The sequence below is a fragment of the Notolepis coatsorum genome (genome assembly GCF_963971535.1).
Source record: "Notolepis coatsorum genome assembly, chromosome: 11".
Lineage (NCBI taxonomy): Eukaryota > Metazoa > Chordata > Actinopteri > Aulopiformes > Paralepididae > Notolepis > Notolepis coatsorum.
Window position 1 is genome coordinate 102,807,713 of NC_140175.1, and position 20,385 is coordinate 102,828,097.

A 20,385-nucleotide genomic window follows, 5' to 3' on the forward strand; every position below is an offset into this window, starting at 1 on the left:
AGAGTATTTTTGTTTGTGCAGATCACTCACCTTAAAGCAGTAGTTAACTGTAGCAAGATGGCCACCGGTGAACTACGCAGGAGACTCCGCCTTGCGCCATCTAGTCTTTATCTATGCTCGGTGCTGCCCCTGCAGGTGGGTCATGTAAACTACAGCCCGGTACCAGCAGGCCTGCAGGGCTCCAACTCTCTCAGGAGAGACAGGATGTGTCCTGAGCTCACGGAGTTACATAGAGGAGCTCAGCCGGCTGATTTAGTCTTCAGAGAGGTGTGTCAGATCTGTGCGCCTCTGGCCGTCTTATCTCTCCACACAGACGCAGTCAGGAGACAGAAGGCATGTGGTCTCTCTGCAGGAACCAGGGCTGGGGGGGGGGGGATTGTCAAAGATCCCAGTTATATTATTAAATGTCAAGGTTTTGTCCTCAGATTCAGATTCCTTTATTAAGCCATTATGTGTAAAACCACATTGGTATAATGTCTCAGCGTTACATATATATATATATATATATATATATATATATATATATATATATATATATATATATATATATATATATATATATATATATATATATATATATATATATATATATAAAGTGTAAAGTGCAGTTCAGAGTTCCAGGTCAGTCCCAGTGCAGAATTCTTGCCAGTGTCATTGTTATTATTGTGCCAGTGTCACTTGTCCTCGTGGTGGCAGTGATACACAGTAAGTAGAAAACGGGGTAACCACTGTGCTCAGACAGGTGCGTAGTCCAACATTAATTAAGTCACAAAAAATGGAGTAGGGACCGCACTCGAGGAAAGTCGTTGTTTTTATTTTAATATGCACAAGTTGTATACGCACAAAACGTTTTCAGCCATCCGGCCTGCTTCTATACTTTAAGCAAGTGGCTTGTCCTTCCGCGTTCCCGTTTTGCGCTCTGATTGGCCACGCACGTTTCTGGTCATGTGACATGTGCGCCAATCGTGGGACGGCAAGTTTTTGGACGGTTAAGCTTAGGCGCTCTTTCGAAGTTGGTTAAGGTTAGAGTTTGTCTTAGAGCAGGGCGATAGAACGCCAGCCCTGATTCCAAACTCTAACCAACTGCGAAAGAGTCGCCTAAGCTTAACCAGTGATAAACTAGGCGTTAGGTAGTTTGCAGGCTGTTAGACCCGGAAATAGGCGCAGAACTTGCCGTCCCACGATTGGCGCACATGTCACAAGACCAGAAACGTGCGTGGCCAATCAGAGCGCAAAACGGGAACGCGGAAGGACAAGCCACTTGCTTAAAGCATAGACACATCCGGCCTTCATCAGTGTGCAATGATAGTTGTTTGTGACAAACAAACCTTAACTAGGCTGTACTTGACAACATGCAGGTGGGAACAATCAGCAATCAGCAAACAGGCTAGGTTGATGTCATGATCAGTAATTAGCAGGGCTAGATTGACAGGTAGATATCATCACAGTATCACATGAATGCGTATAATGGCTATGTATGAAACAACACATTAATACTTAATACAATACAATATTTTCAAGTCTGTATGGAACAAAAAACCAGTACATTGGGGGTATCAGGTTGTTAGACCGTTCATTAATCAGTGTACTAGTTATTGTTTATACAGTAAACAACTTAGAATAGTTTTCACCTAAAGGAATGGAGCCAAATTGACACTGGTACACAGTGACCAGCAGGTGGCGGTGTTGCCCTGCTCTTGACTTTGAAGCAGGGTTGCGGTCTCAGAGGTGGGACATGAAACTGTAGAGGCAGAAAAAATGCTTCCCCTCGCCACCGGATTTTATGGCCGTTTTTAAGACGGCGCTCTTTAAACTCTGTGTATTCCAGAATCCCCGGAGACAATTTAACACTGTGCTTAGCTTGTTGTAAACCAGACGGCAGGATTAATCTTCCTGAAATATAAGCCTTGAGAGCAACTAGAAATACAAAGGCTATTTTCAAAGCCTGTTGAGCCGGAGCCCTATTTTCAGAAAATCCGCCTAAAAGTACATGCCCAAGTAAATGGAAGATTGCTCCACTTCTACAAGGTCAATTTGCATGTTCTTGGTATCTAAGAACATCCATGGACCTCCGGGAATGTATTCCCAGTGTCAGAAATATTGTGTACTGTACTGCTACTATGCTTGAGTAAATCCTAATGAAACAAAAGGAGAATATAAATTAAAAAAAAATCTTTGCATCTTTGACAGTGACTAACACCATGTTAAAACTGAAGGATAAGAGACTCGTTCAGCACCGTCTTGAGATCAAGTGTACAGAAAATCTAAGCAAATGAATAAAGGGAGGATGATTAAACAGAAGGATTTGTAGATACAGTACTGAATTATAATCCATTTGAATTATACATAAAAAAAATCTTCTTTCCAATGGCGGTGTTAAATCTGGATTTAGTCATTTCCTCACACTGCCACACTACAGAAGGTTAACCCTTTACTATAACACTACCGACGGTTACAGTGAAAGGGTTAACCTGCTGTTGTGTGGCAGTGAAAGGGTTAACCTTCTGTGTATTGTCGCAGGTGAAAGGGTTAACCGTTTGGTAGTGTGGCAGTGAAAGGGTTAATTTCCTATTGCAGTGTTTCCTAACATCAGCAACTGTTATGAAATAAACACGACTCCAAGCGGTTCCTTAGCGACCCCATTCCAGTGAAGGCAAGCCTGCACCCAACTACTTCAGTCTTGTGCAGAATTGAGTTTCTCAGAAACCTTGTTGTCCTTGTGACGTCTAATATCCGTTCTTTGTCTGGTATGGCTCAGGCTGTCTCCTAGAAGGTCCATAGAAAGACTTTCATCTAACTCAGGGTTCCCACAGACACTGCAAAATGAAATTAAGGGACTTTGAAGTACTTTTCCAAGCACTCTTTTTCATTTTCAAGGATGTCACTCGAAGGATACAATTCACTTTTGAATGCAGTTTTTTAAGCATCTTCTTAGCCTGCTTGCCAGCTAGTGCAAGCTAGAGCATCACACGTGAAGAAATGAGGAAAAGCAGTTGGAGCGCACAAGACAGCAACGTCAGATTTGATTAAAACAGAACAAAAAAAGGATTTCTTGATTCAGAACTATTTTATCATGGATGAACAAAACTTTCAATGCGAATGGTTTATTTAAATTTCAAGGACCTTTTAAGCAGCCGGATACATACATGTTTCAGAACCAATGTGTTCCTTCTTCTTCAGTGTTGAAGGCTAGCCATCAACACTGAAGAAGGAACACATTGGTTCTGAAACATGTATGTATCCGGCTGCAATTAAAATTTTAAACCTGAGAGTGCTGGTCCGGCTTCCTGCTTTATTCTACATTTATCTTCGGGATTGCAGCACCCAGTGTCAACTATTGTGAGCGCGGTCTAACTTGACTTTTAAGGACCTTTTAAGCACCTTGTTAAAAAAATTGGCTGTTTTCAAGCACTTTAAGGACCTTGTGCGAACCCCGTCTTCCCAACAGAACTTCTCAACAACTGTCATCTCCCTCGTGCCTCTGTGCCCTAGAAAGCTCAAGTAGGACTCCGTGTCCTAGCAACTCCTATCCAGCCATAACCCCCCCCCCTCTCTCTCTCTCTCTCTCCCTCTCTCTCTCTCTCTCTCTCTCCTATTCCTTTATAAATCAAGCGCACTGAATACAATGAGATACACATCGACCTCCATCTAAAAACCTTTATTCCAATTTCTTGACATTGAATCCATTTTTTTAAACAGTTGAAAGTGTAGATACAGCACATAGGACTAGGAGAGGCCTATTATTACAATCGAAATCCATTCAGTGCAATCAGTCAGTCAGTAAATCCCATCTAAAGTACCAGTGGTGGTCAGACTCAACATACAATACAATAAGTCAGATGTTGCAGTACGTTAGTAGTCATTAACAGATGCTTGAAGGCCATTTAATGGTGGCTGTCATTATGAAGCTATACGGCACCGTGCTTAGACCACACACACACGCACGCACACACACACACACACACACACACACACACACACACACACACACACACACACACACACACACACACACACACACACACACACACACACACACACACACACACACACACACACACACACACACACACACACACACACACAGAGTGCTCGATTTACTACATCACATGTTGTAAATGAGAAAAAACGCATTAAAATGACACAAGTACTCCAATCCAATAATTTAATAAAAACAAATAGCTACCAAACTAAATTGTACCCATTCAGTGGTTTTCACCCTCTCTTCTGAAGCGATGGCTCAAGAAGTCTCCTGTTCGTTCTCAGAGAAGAGGAAATTACAAGAGAAAAGGAGGAAGGAAATGGAGAGGAATAAGAGAGAGAGAGAGAGAGAGAGACAGACAGACAGACAGACAGACAGACAGACAGACAGACAGACAGACAGACAGACAGACAGACAGACAGACAGAGAGAGAGAGAGAGAGAGAGAGAGAGAGAGAGAGAGAGAGAGAGAGAGAGAGAGAGAGAGAGAGAGAGAGAGATAGGGGGGGTGTTTAGGTTTCATCCGTCCTCTGTGCACCCCAGCAGTTCCATCCTCACTGTGATGCGTCCGGACCAGGACCAGGGGAGGAGTCGGAGGAAGCGACCATATATGGGAGGCTCCACGTAGTTCTTCCTGTGAGTGTCGTGGTCAGAATTTCCCTGGAACACCTGTCGCCAAGACAGCAGACGCAGTCACATAACCAGCCTGATTTATGGGCTCTGTGTGCTCTATTGTATTATTTAAATCGTTTTTTATAGTTTTTTTAAGGTTCAACCACAACATTATATACATACAAACATACATACAATACATGACTACATATAACCACACAATACCTAAAATAAATGAAAAATACAGTAAACAAAAAGAGAAAGAGAAATAATAATAATAATAATAATAATAATAATAATAATAATAATAATAATAATAATAATAATAATAATAATAATAATAATAATAATAATAATAATAATAATAATAATAATAATAAAAGAAAATTGCATCGTTCTTATACAGGTTGTCACTTGCCATACAGAAATTGCCTCTCTAATGAATCACCGTCCTATGCCTAAACATCCTCAGCTGGGAATTTTAGATTAAAATAATAATAATAATTAGGGTGACCAGATGCAAAAAGTCCAAAAGTGGGACAACAGTAAGATTTTGGTGGGACAAAGTGGGACAACAGTAAGATTTTGGTGGGACAAAGTGGGACAAAGTGGGACAGATAGATAATGTAAAATTTCTTATTAGAATAACTGGTCTTCACTGAATATATTTAAATCAAAGGTTAAAGGTTAAATAAAAATAAATACAAATTAAATACCACCTAACATCTGTTTTAAATATTTAAACGTCATCACTTGACAGGAATGTCTTGTGTTTGATATTCCCTGTTAACACAGAACTAGGGAAAACAGTGTAGTATAATACAAAAATAATAATACAAATAAATAGTTTTGAAAAGTTTTATGGTGCCATGATTGGAAGCATCAGAAGTTACCGAAATTAATGGTGTGTTTTGGTCATCTGGGACCATTGGGGTTTTAAAAACAACTCGAGGAAGGTGCCAGTACATCCATAACTATGGATGTAGCTTTTGTACGACCACACGATTTTTTTTGCAATATCTGAGTCTGGCCATATGACAGGAGCTAGTTTCATACCACAGTCGGCTGACCTGTATGAATGGGAGTGTTGTACTGTGTGATAGACACTTGTTATCTCAGCTGCAGTGACCTAGTCCGTCTGGCTATCATTGTTTGGTTTAAAAAGAAACGTATCCATAGATCTGGATGTTTCTTTTTGGTGAGCCACTCACGTCCACTGTGGCGCTTCAAGTCGTATTCTCCTCCATGCGCAATTGAAAACGAACTATGACACAAAACACAGAAAGCCTGCTGCAGATTGCCTGCCATCTGCCTCACCCAGTCATGTGTCGTTTGCCAGTCTTGGTTGTAACTGCAGGTCCGTTTCTTTTTACTGCTTTCCATCTTGAACTAGTTCGCTTGTAATGTTGTTGTGTTTTTTTTTACCAATCAGATTTGCGATATGAGGTAGCATCACAAGTTCAACTCTCACGAGCAGAGCAGTGCGCTAAATTACTATAACCAATCAGATCTGCGATATGAGGTAGCGTCACGACTCAGTCTCAGTCACGTTACAAGCAGGCAAGCAGTGCGCTAAAGTACTATAACCAATCAGAGCAATGTGTGTGGACAAGAGGCGGGTTGCTACGTTTACTGTCTGTAGGAAGGGGCTTTTAGATGCATGTTTTTTTTTGGCTTCGAAAAGAGGGACATCCTCTCAATATGAGGGACGCGGGACATTTGGTCAAATGGTGGGACAGTACAACCAAAAGGGGGACACCTGGTCACCCTAATAATAATATGGAGACAATAATAATTATGTGCTCTATTGTATGTGCTCTATGTGCTCTATGTGCTCTATGTGCTCAGTTTCTTTGAATGGGTTTTTGGTTTTGTTTCAGTTTTCTCACGCCCTGGTCAGGGAAAGGGTTGTTTTTGCATTCTCTGCCTCTGTCAGTGCCAGACTCAAGTGCTTCACTCAAGTTTCAAGTTTCTTTATTAGTTGTCATACAGAAATACAGAATACTTTTGCATGAAATGCTTCTTTCGGTTTTGCTCCTGAAAGTGTGCTAGATAAAATAACAAGATAGTGTAAAACAGTATAATATAAGTATAAAATAGAAAGTCAAGTACGTAAACAAGTGTAAACAAAACAAAAATGTTCAATATACATATATACAGTCTATACTTCTGTACAGTCTATACAGTCAGCTACTATACAGTCCACTATTGTGACCACCCACAAGTACAGTGTAGAATGGTGAGGTATAGCTTTATAGAGGTATAGAGGTATCCACTTGGGACTGGAGTGCATTTTATAATAGTTGCATACATTTTAATGTTACAAATCTTACCGTATGCATTCTGACTGTACATACTGAACTGAGTCAAATGAAAACAATAGAACCTCGTTCATCCAAACCCCCTCAAGAATGGTGATCATTGAAGAGGATGAAATGTTCGGAATACTGACATAGAGGAACTAAAACGTGTACAAAATACAAACCATTCATACAAAACACATTCTGAAATGTCATGCTCAGTTTTACATGTAATCTCAGTTAGGAAATTATTAATTATTCAGATTCAATTAAATTGAATATAGTCAGTGACTGACAATATACCCACCAAGTAGACAGATTAGTTCATTATTCTGAAGATCAGACAACAAGGTTCTATTGTATCATTGTTTAAAACTCAATCTAAAGTGTTGATCCATGGTTGTTATACACATGAAGAGTATGTGTACACTATATATGTTTACCTTGTCAATGTGCTGTGCATCATCCTGGTACATTGTCCAGGTGACTCCATCATCACTATAAGCCAGTTTATAGGAGCCGACATACTGGGCCTGGCCGAAGTCTCTGGCTCCCTGGGTCACCAGCCCCGTGATCTTAGTGGGAACCAGCAGGTCCACCTGCAGAGAGGGGTGTGTGGCACCGGGACATGGTAGAACACTGGGAAATGTAATAACCTTTTCCTTTTAGAAGGACTTTAACCCTTTCAGTGCCCACAACGACATATCTCGTTTTATCAGCCCCCCCGTTGGGTGCCCACAACGACAAATATCGTTTTATTCGTTTTTATTAGCGATCTGATTCATATTTCATCAACGAGTCTCCTGTTGGTACACCAGCCCCTACAGGAGCTCAGATTGGAAAAAAGCGCCCCCTATCGTCTATCCCTGTGTAACTGCAGGTCAGTCGCTTAGCAGCCAATAATCAATCAATAAGCGTGATCGATATTTGGAATGGCGATCAGGAATTGGAATACTCTTTTTGGATAACATCTGATCTCAGGTAAGGAATACATTTGACCAGTCTTAGGATAATCAGATCTGTTTTCACAGAGCTATAAGCTTTTGCCCTATGTGTGATGTGGCTGTTTGGCTGTGATCGCTGATGAGGAAATAAGAGAATCGATTTTTCAGCTCGCGTCTATAGCGTGCATACGTACACATATACTATCGATAATCTAGCGTTTATTTGAAAACTATTCATAAATAGGCCGAAAAATTACAACGAATATTCCAGTAAATGTCTTTTATTACGGAATCTTTATATTTTCCTTGAAAACGAGGGCTTTTCAAAATGCTATAAAACGAAAATGAACCGTTAAAAAAACAATCCGTTTCGACAATGTTGACTGCAAACGAGTCATTGATAAGCGACGGGCCGATTAGACACATAATTTAAAACATAGATTAGGCGTTTTTAACGCTAACATTGAAGTGGATGGTGGCATTCAACGGGGTAAAAATGTAAACAAGGTCAGCTCTGAAAGTGTTATTAACACATTCACTACCACACTACAGAAGGTTAACCTTTCACTACCACACTACAGCACCACACTACAGTACCACACTACAGACGAGCCATAGCCCAACAAATGTACCCCGCTGAGGCCCCCCACAACCATCAGACCGGGGAGGACCGAGCCCCCCGACCCTCCCTACTGGAGGATACCCTCCCTATTGGAGGCTTACGGGAGGGAGACGGATCCGACAGCATACACCTTACTGTACAGCATACACCTTACTGTAAATTGTACCATACAATATACAATATACAATACGCTATAGAGTGCAATGCACGTTAAAAAAAAAAAAAAAAAAACTTAAGGGAATCGAACTTAGGACCATAGGATCCACAGCCAAGCAGCCTTACCAATTTAACTAGTTTGTTGATGGTAAAAATGGGGGGATTACTGCTACATAATGCTGCCGCGACGGAGCTCCGCCGCGACAATATTATTAAACAGCGGCTCTGTCATTGAAGTGGGAAAAGTGAGCCGTATTGTATATTAGTACATTGAACAGTGATTAATATTATTAGAGATGACTGATGATATTATTATGAAAGGCGCCGCGAACTCCTTCCTAATGGAAGGCGGAAAGCGCCTGTGAACTACAGCAGCCTCGTTGCCGCGCGCCTTGGGGCTGCCGCGGGGCGTGGCCGCACGGGTCACGTGCCTGTCGGGGCCAATCAGGCCTACCCCGGAAGTAGGAACAGTTGCGGAACAGCTACAGGCGGCCCACCCCAAGGGCGTGAGACCCCTCTACCTATGTTCTGATCTATTCCGTTAACATCCCCCAGATATGAACGAGAATCCGTCGAGACCCAGCAACAGGCTCTCGGAAGAGGAAAAAATCCCCGTCCCAGTTGCTTTATGAAAACGCTGTTTCAATAACAAGCAACTAAGGCGTACTAGCTACCCGCATGATTCTCATCAGAAACACCCCGAGCTAGCACCATGCATGCGTCGGGACACAAACCACATCAATGAACAGTCTAACCAGACCCCTCATTGAATCCTCAAGGCACCTGGGAGAACGACAAGAAGGGTGTGGTGCTTCATATACTCCACACTCTTTTATTAAAAAAGAAAAGAAACACCGACTGACATGAATCCCACTTGACACAGCTGAGGATAAAAACTGCTTACATTTTTATATCCCGTCATCCCCACCACAGAGGATAGACGGAACTCCCCAGAGAGACTTCCCACGTGAGTCATAGAGTGAAAAAGCCATGGTAATCTTGAGTCATGTGACCAACCGACTCAAGTTACACATATATCGAGCGTAGTGGAACCGTAATTCCTCCTGCTATGATGGGGGGAAAACCAAGACTCAACGCCTGTTAATAGGTGCAGAGTCAAGGAAACCCTCCCCCCCCCCCCCCCCCCCCCCCTCCCTGCCAAGCTGTCTAACAGCTTGGCCCCGACTGGACTGACAAGAGAGGAATAAACCCCCCGACCAATCAGAAGAGGGAGGGGTTTATCCGGTACCCCCTCACAAGCCCTTCCCTTGCATACAACAACAACTTTAGCCATATGATACCTTTAGTAGCAATGCTAATGAATAGCGCAAGCTAATACAATGCACTCTAACCACAGACAACTGTGAACAGGGTTTACAACAAAACCAAGTCGCGTGTGTGTGTGAATCCTACACCCGCATCCATGTTGTAACACAGAAAAATACTGATAGAGAGAGAGAAAACGGCTGAGCCGTGGTACGTGTTCATACAAGCATTACTGCAAACCCAACACAACAGTGTTGTAGCTCAACATCACTGTGTAAGCAACAGAACATACAAGTAGCCTCTACCTTTATGTGGAGACTCAGGCCGAGGCAGAAAAAAGTGTAGGCTGCAGGCCTTGCTTAAGCTCCTAACATGAACGTAACCCTCCTATCAACCCATACTAGTGAAGATTCACACGTTGCAACCCCATCATATGTTTGGTGAAGAAACACACAGTTTGTTAACAAAAAATACAGTCCCCCTTTAGAGGGGACTCTTTATTTTTGAACAAAATCATAATATGATGGGCCGGGAAAGGAACAGAGGGGACCACAGGGGGAAAAAGTCACTGGGTCTAGCGACGCCTCCCACGAGCCGCTTGGGATTTGCCACCCCGGGGAGCACCGGAGGGACGGTAAGCAATCGGCGGCTGGTCACGACGGTCCCTACCGTCGCCTCCGGGCGTAGATGGGCCGGCTGTAGCGGAGGTGCCCTCTCTCCTCCTGGCCTTCTTCTTCGAAGGACCAGCAGTGGCGGTGGCAGCCGTCTGACTCCACCGGCGACATCGGGAGGGGGAAAATGAGGTTGGAGCACGGAGCGTTCCTCCTGCATTTCTCTGCACGTCGAGGTCATCAACTGCAGGGCCTTCCCGAACAGTCCAGCATCGGAGAGGGGTGCCATCAGGAGTGGAAGTCTCTTCTTCTCCGGTACACGAGCCTGCTCCAGCCAAAGGTGGCGCTGGATTAGAGTGGCCAGGGCGCGCACTTTCCCAGCGGCTATAGCCTGCGGCTGAGTCAGATGCAGGATAGCTCCTGCCGCCTGGGAGAGCTGATCATGCTGTAAATCAGTCAGCTCCGTGCTGCCCGTCAGTATCCCGGACATGAATCTTGCCAGCTGCGCGATGTTAGACGCGGCAGCTAGAGATTGTGTTCCGGAGATAAATGACTGGTCACTCCAGTATGCCAACCGCCTCGCCGATTTCCCTTGGGGAACCGGCTTCCGTAACGGCTCCCACACCACCTCCGGACAAAGGAGCGCGGCCATCGGCCTATCAAGCCGTGGCACGCCCTCTCTCATACCGTCGACCAAACCCGCCACCCGCGTGACTGGCACGTAGGCGGGGGGGAAGCCTATGATGTGAGATCATCAGGGACAGGAACAGGCAGTGGCTGCGGCAGCGGCACGCCGTTTGCGACTGCCGCCACCGCCATGAGCTCGGGAAACAAAGCCTGCAGTTCCCCCTGCAGACTTTCCTCCACCGAGCCCGCATCCCTCACATACAGCAGGCTACCACTGGTCAAGGAGCCACACTCCGATGTGGCTGATAGCAGGGCATTCCGCCGACAAGTCAGAGGTTCTTCCCCAACGTCTTCGAACGAGGCGCCCCAAGGAGACATCTCACCCCCCTCCAGTGTTACCTGGACAGGCGGGAGAGCTGTCTCCACCGGGCCTTCAAATAAGAACCCGTCCGCCTCTATCATGTAGTCCAGCAACTCACCAAAACCGGGCCGTTCGCGTCTGCAAGCCACCATCTTGCGACGGGAGCGAGCCGACGCAAAAAGTTTGCGTCTCAAATCCCCTGCAACCAAGGTAACCGGCCGCCCAACAGCGGACGATTCCCCCGGAAACAGAGGAACCAGAGCCGGAACCAGACCATCGCACAGGCGACGGCACCGGTGCACCAGCTCCTTGGAGAGGCAAACTACCCATCGGACGCCTACCGGGCGTGGCTGTCAACCACGAGAGAGGTAACAGCCCCGCTCCAAGACGTACGACGGAGGCGGAAATGGATAACCGCTGGTGAAGAGTAGCGTTGCGAACACGACTCCCCGAAGTAGACATTATGACTTAGGTTTTTCTATCGAAAATATGAGAGAAGAAAAAAATAACCACAATGTAAACACCTCTCAACTTTCTTCAGCTAACAACCTCGTCAAGTGGGGATCTACCGAAGGCACTTCCTTGTGGTGAAAGTGAAGAAGGAGGCGAGTAGGTGACCACACACCTGCTTATGAAGGTAAGCGGATGGGGGTGTGGCCAGACGAATGTTGGGATGTAAAGGTACATGGTGGAATTTTTTATTCAGTGCACGTGCACGAAGTGAAGTACAGTGCAAGTATGATGCTGAGCAGAGCCATAACGAAATAGAACCTTCTGTAGTGTGGTAGTGAAAGGTTAACCTTCTGTAGTGTGGTAGTGAAAGGGTTAACCGTCTGTAGTGTGGTAGTGAAAGGTTAACCGTCTGTAGTGTGGTAGTGAAAGGTTAACCTTCTGTAGTGTGGTAGTGAAAGGTTAACCTTCTGCAGTGTGGTAGTGAAAGGGTTAACCGTCTGTAGTGTGGTAGTGAAAGGTTAACCGTCTGTAGTGTGGTAGTGAAAGTGTTAACCTTCTGTAGTGTGGTAGTGAAAGGTTAACCTTCTGTAGTATGGTAGTGAAAGGTTAACATTCTGTAGTGTGGTAGTGAAAAGGTTAACCTTCTGTAGTGTGGTAGTGAAAGGGTTCATATAAAGACACCAACATGTGCACACACAAACACACTCTAGTATCTACAGTATCTATCTATCCATCCATCCATCCATCCATCCATCCATCCATCCATCCATCCATCCATCCATCCATCCATCCATCCCCCCTCTCTGTACCTGTATCCACTGTCTCTGGTCGTTGCGTGCGGCGCTCCACGCGTTGACCTTGCCCTGCTGGTCCAGTCTGGCCTGCTCCGGCCCCCAGGACAGCAGGCCCAGGCCCAGGGTCCTGTACACGGAGGAGGCCGACACCTGGGAGTCCAGAACCTGGCGTGCCTTCAGACCCAACGGCTCCAAGCAACCTGAAGAGAGGATGCAATATATATATATATATATCCATCTATCTATCTATATACAGTATATATATATATATATATATATATTATAATGGGGGCCTCTGTCTGCTGTGACTGACCGGTGAGCTCACACCCCGTCAGCTCCATACGCAGCGTGCAGTGGCTCCTGCAGACCTGAGGGTACAGCCTGATGTACTGGGCTTCCACCGGTGGAGAGAAGGAGGCGGCCACGGGGGAACTGTGGTCAGAGTTTCCATGGAACACCTGGAACAAGGAGACCAGGAGTTTACACACACACACGCACGCACGCACGCACACACACACACACACACACACACACACACACACACACACACACACACACACACACACACACACACACACACACACACACACACACACACACACACACACACACACACACACACACACACACACACACACACACACACACACACACACACACACACACACACACACACACACACACACACACACACACACACACACACACACACACACACACACACACACACACACACACACACACACACACACACACACACACACACACACACACACACAAAAGACTCTGATCCAATGACCAAATAAAGCACTGCTTTAGCACTCAGGATCATGTGATCGTTTTAAAGGAGTAGTCTGCCACCATCAGGATCATGTGATCGTTTTAAAGGAGTAGTCTGCCACCATCAGGATCATGTGATCGTTTTAAAGGAGTAGTCTGCCACCATCAGGATCATGTGATCGTTTTAAAGGAGTAGTCTGCCACCATCAGGATCATGTGATCGTTTTAAAGGAGTAGTCTGCCACCATCAGGATCATGTGATCGTTTTAAAGGAGTAGTCTGCCACCATCAGGATCATGTGATCGTTTTAAAGGAGTAGTCTGCCACCATCAGGATCATGTAATAGCACATTTTGTAAGCCTTCATTCAAGTTCTCATAGAGCATTATAAAACAAATATAGATCCTATTATTAAACTACAGAAAAGAGCTATTAGAATAATAAACAAAGCTAGTTACCTTGAATCGACAAATCCATTATTCATAAAGTCGTGTGTAGATATGGTGTACATAAAAACCTTGGAAATAATTTTTCATGCTAAGAATAAAAGCCTACCAGTTTGTATTCAATGTCTCTTTCAACCAAGAGAAGGAAAGTATCATTTAAGAGGGTTATGTATTCTTAAACATGTAAAAAGGTAAGAACTAATGTAAAAGCTAGATGTGTTTCAATTATGGTTAAATTATGGAATAGCCTTAATGACGGGTTGAAGTTGTGTACTTCTCAGGGGAGATTTAAAAAAGCCTTAAAGGATAAAATTATTCCGGAGTACAGTTTTGAGTAAAACATCAAACATTTGTTTTTTCTTTAAAAAAAATATATCTTGCAGCATATTTAAATTATATATATATTTTTTTATATATTTAGTTTTTAAGAATTTGTAAAGGATAGGCAAAAATAAGCATGTGCTTCAGCCTATTCCCTTTTTTCTGTCGTTGATTTTGGATTTTGTGTGTGAGCTTGCCTTGAATATGTATATTTGTGATTTATTATTATTTTCTTTTTGTAAGTCCACACAGGTGTGTTTGATTTATCTGTAAACAAGACCGAAAAATAAACGTCATTCATTCATCAAAAACTCTAAATATATGCTAAATTCCAAGTTGTACAGTATTCACAAGTGATAATGCAGCCTCACCCGGTCCTTAGGGCTTCCCTTGACTTTCACTATTCTCCAGGTCCTCCCGTCGTTTCCATAAGCGACCTTAAAATACTTGACAAACTGCGGGACGCCCAGGCAGCGAGCACCCTGGGTAATCACTCCCGTCACACGCATCGGTCGGCCCAGGTTCACCTGGACACACACCAGCACAGGGGTCAGAGGTTAAAACTACAACAAACGTATATGAATGTATATATATAATTCATATAATATAATAATAATATTATTATAATGAATTGTCTAATCCATTTCATCCATAAATGTGTGAACGAGGGCGAATGTGACTACTGTGTTTTTTGTGTATGTTGTGGCGATAAGAAAGTAGTGAGCCAGAGACGTAGGTCGAGTTGAGTACTTTACTTATCCTGCACATAGCATTTACAATAACAACAAACATCACCCGGAACCGGAAGTGGCATTTAACCTTTACCCTAACCAGTACAACCCACACTCTTAAAGGCACAAGCCCACCTTGGTGAATGTCTCTTAATATAGGTCACCACAATGTATGTTTTTATACTGTTGTGTCCTGTCGGGCATTCCGACCATGCTCAGATCCTCTTTGATAGAGGGGGATCCATTGGGACAAATAATTTAGTTCTATTCATATGTGGATTTCTTTTATAGTTTTATTAGGCAAAAGTATTAATAATAAACAGAGCAGTTGATGCAGAAAAATAACAGACAACAGAATATATTCTCGAGCCAGTGAGTCCACATAAGACGAAATGCCAGACAGACTGGCGGGTCCAGTTAGCTGTCCAGCAGTTCGCCTCAAGAAGCTCCCGTCTGTCCAGTGAGTCTGTCCTATATATCAAAACTTAGGAGTTCCTGGCCCTCCCTCGACATGGAATGCCGGTTACCATGGAACCTAAACCTGTAGATATGGCCTATTGTAGACACTGTTTCATAGTCCTTTTACAATAGATAGATATAGATAGGTAGGTAGGTAGGTAGGTAGGTAGGTAGGTAGGTAGGTAGGTAGGTAGGTAGGTAGGTAGGTAGGTAGGTAGGTAGGTAGATAGATAGATAGATAGATAGATAGATAGATAGATAGATAGATAGATAGATAGATAGATAGATAGATAGATAGATAGATAGATAGATAGATAGATAGATAGATAGATAGATAGATAGATAGATAGATAGATAGATAGATAGATAGATAGATAGATATTTTACAGTCCCCACAAGTGATGAAACGATAATACGTTTTTATCATTGTGGGGACACTGGCCACCCAGGCCCCAAAATGTAACTATTTCAGGGTTAGTGGTTAAGGTTAGTGGTTAAGGTTAGTGGTTAAGGTTAGGGTTACGGTTAGGTTATGGATGTAGTTGTTATGTTTAGGGTTAGGGTGAGGAGTTAGAGAAAGAATGTAAACATAAGGACACAAGGAAACATGGTTGTGCGTGTGCATAATACAGTATGTAGCCTAATGTATGTTTTTGTTTATTTTTTTTTACCTTTATTTTTACTAGGATAGTCTCTCGAGACCATTATCTCTTTTTCGAGAGAGCCCCCCGGACAAAATGGCAGCACAATTAGTCTAGGTGGGGAATAGGAAAGAAATGTAGAAGCTTCCGGTTTCAGTTTGTGTGTTACAATATCTTCCTGTATCCAGGGCCAGCGGTCTGGTCTCAGTCTGTGTGTTACAGTATCTACCTGTATCCAGGGCCAGCGGTCTGGTCTCAGTCTGTGTGTTACAGTATCTACCTGTATCCAGGGCCAGCGGTCTGGTCTCAGTCTGTGTGTTACAGTATCTACCTGTATCCAGGGCCAGCGGTCTGGTCTCAGTCTGTGTGTTACAGTATCTACCTGTATCCAGGGCCAGCGGTCTGGTCTCAGTCTGTGTGTTACAGTATCTACCTGTATCCAGGGCCAGCGGTCTGGTCTCAGTCTGTGTGTTACAGTATCTACCTGTATCCAGGGCCAGCGGTCTGGTCTCAGTCTGTGTGTTACAGTATATACCTGTATCCAGGGCCAGCGGTCTGGTCTCAGTCTGTGTGTTACAGTATCTACCTGTACCCAGGGCCAGCGGTCTGGTCTCAGTCTGTGTGTTACAGTATCTACCTGTATCCAGGGCCAGCGGTCTGGTCTCAGTCTGTGTGTTACAGTATCTACCTGTACCCAGGGCCAGCGGTCTGGTCTCAGTCTGTGTGTTACAGTATATACCTGTATCCAGGGCCAGCGGTCGCCCTCCGCAGAGCTCCAGGCGTTGACCAGGCCCTTCCTGTTGAGGCGGGCCAGCTGGGGGAGCCAGAGCTGCAGGCCGAACACGGTGCTGTGGCTGGAGGAGGCGGAGAGCTGGCTGCTGGAGACGAGGCCTCCCTCTAGACCCAGAGGCCCCGAGCACTCTGCAGGAGGAGCACACACACACACACACACACACACACACACACACACGCACACGCACACGCACACACACACACACACACACACGCACACACACACACACACACACACACACACACACACACACACACACACACACACACACGCACACACACACACACACACACACACACACACACACGCACACGCACACGCACACACACACACACACACGCACACACACACACACACACACACACACACGCACATGCACACGCACGCGCACACACATGCACGCACACGCACATTTTAATACTTTATTTGGTTCCACACATTATATTACATAAACAGGGAATCAAATGTATCGGGGCAAGCAGCACTGAACACTTAAGGGTACACATAGCACCTCCTTCTCCACACGGCTAAGCTGCCAATAGTAACTGAGACAGAGCAATATTTGGCTATTTGTTTGGCTTTTCACTTTGACGTTGCAGCAATTCTCAGACCGCTCATGGTGCATTTATATACACTTGTACCCAAGGCTGGTTATTATCACATCGAGCAATGGTTGGTATTTTATATACTTGTCCTGGAAAGCCTGGTCCATGTACAGGTCAAAGGCACAGCCTACTTGTAAGATTAGCACCTCCTTGTGGCTGGTGTCAACAAAAACAACATCAGGTGTATTTGGGATGTTAGCAAAGACATCATTGGTAGAAGCAGAGCAGCAACCTCCCTCTAGCTCTCCTTTACTTCCTTGAGCTGTACTGCCACTGGCAAGCACCAACAAAAAAGCTGAAGGTGTTTTTCAAAATTGGCCAAGGAGTATTTTTGGCTCGTCCTCATCTTCACAGCTGAGTGACTTTAGGGTTAGATGTCCTTCGACGTCGGCTGTCGCCGAAACTTTGCATGTGGGAGCCGGACCGACAAACCCCAGGGATCCAGTTTTTCTCTTGTAACACCCCTCATGTATTCAATACTAGAGATATATCATACTTTATGTATTCAGTACTAAAGATATATCATACTTTATGTATTCAATACTAAAGATATATCATACTTTATGTATTCAATACTAAAGATACATCATACTTTATGTATTCAATACTAAAGATATATCATACTTTATGTATTCAATACTAAAGATATATCATACTTTATGTATTCAATACTAAAGATATATCATACCTTATGTATTCAATACTAAAGATACATCATACTTTATTTGGACTTTTCAGAGGTGAATCTTTCCCCCCTAAAAAACTACCAGCTTTAAAAAGTCCTGTATTATTATTATATTTTTTTTGCCACTCACTGCCAGAAATGCGGCTACGGAAAGTATAGACGCGGGAGGTGTAGTGGTTACTTCCTGGTCTATAGGGAGGTGTAGTGGTTACTTCCTGGTCTATACAGAGGTGTAGTGGTTACTTCCTGGTCTATAGGGAGGTGTAGTGGTTACTTCCTGGTCTATAGGGAGGTGTAGTGGTTACGTCATTGTTGTTTCCGGCCGGTCCACCTCTCTTGAAATTGAAATGTATTTCCAATGGACACATTTCTAAATTGTCTAGTTTAAAACAAATAAAGCATGAACATTGGCATGGTGTACCTTTCTGTGTGTATTCATCCACAATCTATAGCTCAAGGTGAAACAATTCGCAATTAATCGTAAAATAATTACGTATAATTGTATTTAAAAAAAATATGGGTGGACCACGTGGGAAACTAAAGTGACGTCAGACTGATTGATTGATTGATTGAAAACTTTATTAACAGATTGCAGAATGGGTACAATACAGTACGGCTCAATATAGGGCTGTCTTAAATACTTCGAAGCTTCGAAGCTTCGTTCGATGGTCATGGGATTCGAACATGAAAATAAAATTCGATTATAAAAAATTAAAAAATTAAAAAATATAATATGTATATATATATATATAATTTTTTTGCTAAATCAACTCTGCCTCTCTTTGCTAACTACAACAAGCAATGCTGTTATTTAAGATGAGGTCGGACTCAGCACTGACAGATTTGTGTTCATTGTGCTGCTTTTATAAAGCCTCAAATGACGGCTTACAATATTTCATGAAAGCAGTGTTTCGTTTGTCTAAGATTTTAAAAGGTTTAAACTTTACAGCACTGACAAAGTTGAACAAAGTGCTGTACAAGTCCCACAACATTAAAAAAAAGTTTAAAAAAAATAAGAAAATGAAAAAAAGATTTTTTTACATTTTTTTTAATTCTTTCTTTTTTTGAAGCTTCGAATAAAAAAATTCGAAGGTCAGCCCTAGCTCAATACAAACAACTGCTAAGAGGATGCAGACCAGAAAAAGACTTTCATCTTGTTTACATCAGGGTCCCCCATTTTCAATTCATCAAGACATTTATGACATACAAGACATACAAATATACAGTACTGTGTAAGAAAAAGAGATCATAAAAAAAATATATACATCCGAAGGGGAAGAAACTGTACATTGGAGGGGGTTGGGTGGGTGGGGGGGGGGGGGGGGGGGGGGGGGGGGGTATTTGGACATTTACCAGGGCCAGTTTCTAATTGCAGCCACCCGTAGGTGCTCTTTGAGAGCGGTTTTGAAGGTGGGTAGGGATTCACATTATTTTACGGCTGTGGGTAGGGCGTTCCACATTATTGTGGCATAATTGCAAAACGTGCTTAGTCCCTTGTTTGAGCTTGTCGTGGAATATATTATCATGTCATTATGGATCTGTGTTGTTTTATCATTTTACAGACTGTTACACTAAGAAAGACACACAGAGTATTCTATTATAAAGGCCCAGACTATAGGTCACGGGATTGTGTTTCTTCAGAGCCATAACCCAAGGTTAGAGAATTCCCATTACACTGGTTAATGTGTGTATGTCTCTTTAAGAGCACTTTGACATCTTCCTAGTCATAACAGAGTTGTTGTCTGTTTCCAGTTTCTGAGAAAACCATTCTGCTTACCTTAAGTCATCATATCTGATATATTGTTATGTCTGGCAACTGTGTATTTGACATGCATGTGGACAGCGTTCTGGGTCAGACCTGAGCCAGACCAAGTGTTAACAGACTTGTCTCTGACTCACGGCCTGCCCTTTCGACGTGGCCACGTGGAAATCACCTTTCTATATTATTTGTAAATCACCTTTCTATTATTATTTGTAAATCACCTTTCTATTATTATTTGTTAATCACCTTTCTATATTATTTGTAAATCACCTTTCTATTATTATTTGTAAATCACCTTTCTATTATTATTTGTTAATCACCTTTCTATATTATTTGTAAATCACCTTTCTATTATTATTTGTAAATCACCTTTCTATTATTATTTGTTAATCACCTTTCTATATTATTTGTAAATCACCTTTCTATTATTATTTGT

General features: G+C 43.2%; 1 protein-coding gene across 2 annotated transcripts in view; it reads right to left on the reverse strand.

Annotated features, from left to right (window-relative positions):
• Positions 1-4,320: 4,320 nt before the first annotated feature.
• Positions 4,321-20,385, reverse strand: part of edil3b (EGF-like repeats and discoidin I-like domains 3b) — a 56,939-nt gene continuing 40,874 nt past the window's right edge. For both annotated transcript variants that reach the window (XM_084325515.1, XM_084325514.1), the window contains 6 exons: positions 16,844-17,025; positions 14,645-14,800; positions 13,041-13,185; positions 12,743-12,927; positions 7,337-7,492; positions 4,321-4,650 (listed from right to left, as the gene is read on the reverse strand). In XM_084325515.1, the coding sequence (XP_084181641.1) occupies positions 4,501-4,650; positions 7,337-7,492; positions 12,743-12,927; positions 13,041-13,185; positions 14,645-14,800; positions 16,844-17,025 (974 nt within the window). In that variant the 3' untranslated portion in view covers positions 4,321-4,500. The remainder of the gene's footprint in view (positions 4,651-7,336; positions 7,493-12,742; positions 12,928-13,040; positions 13,186-14,644; positions 14,801-16,843; positions 17,026-20,385) is intronic.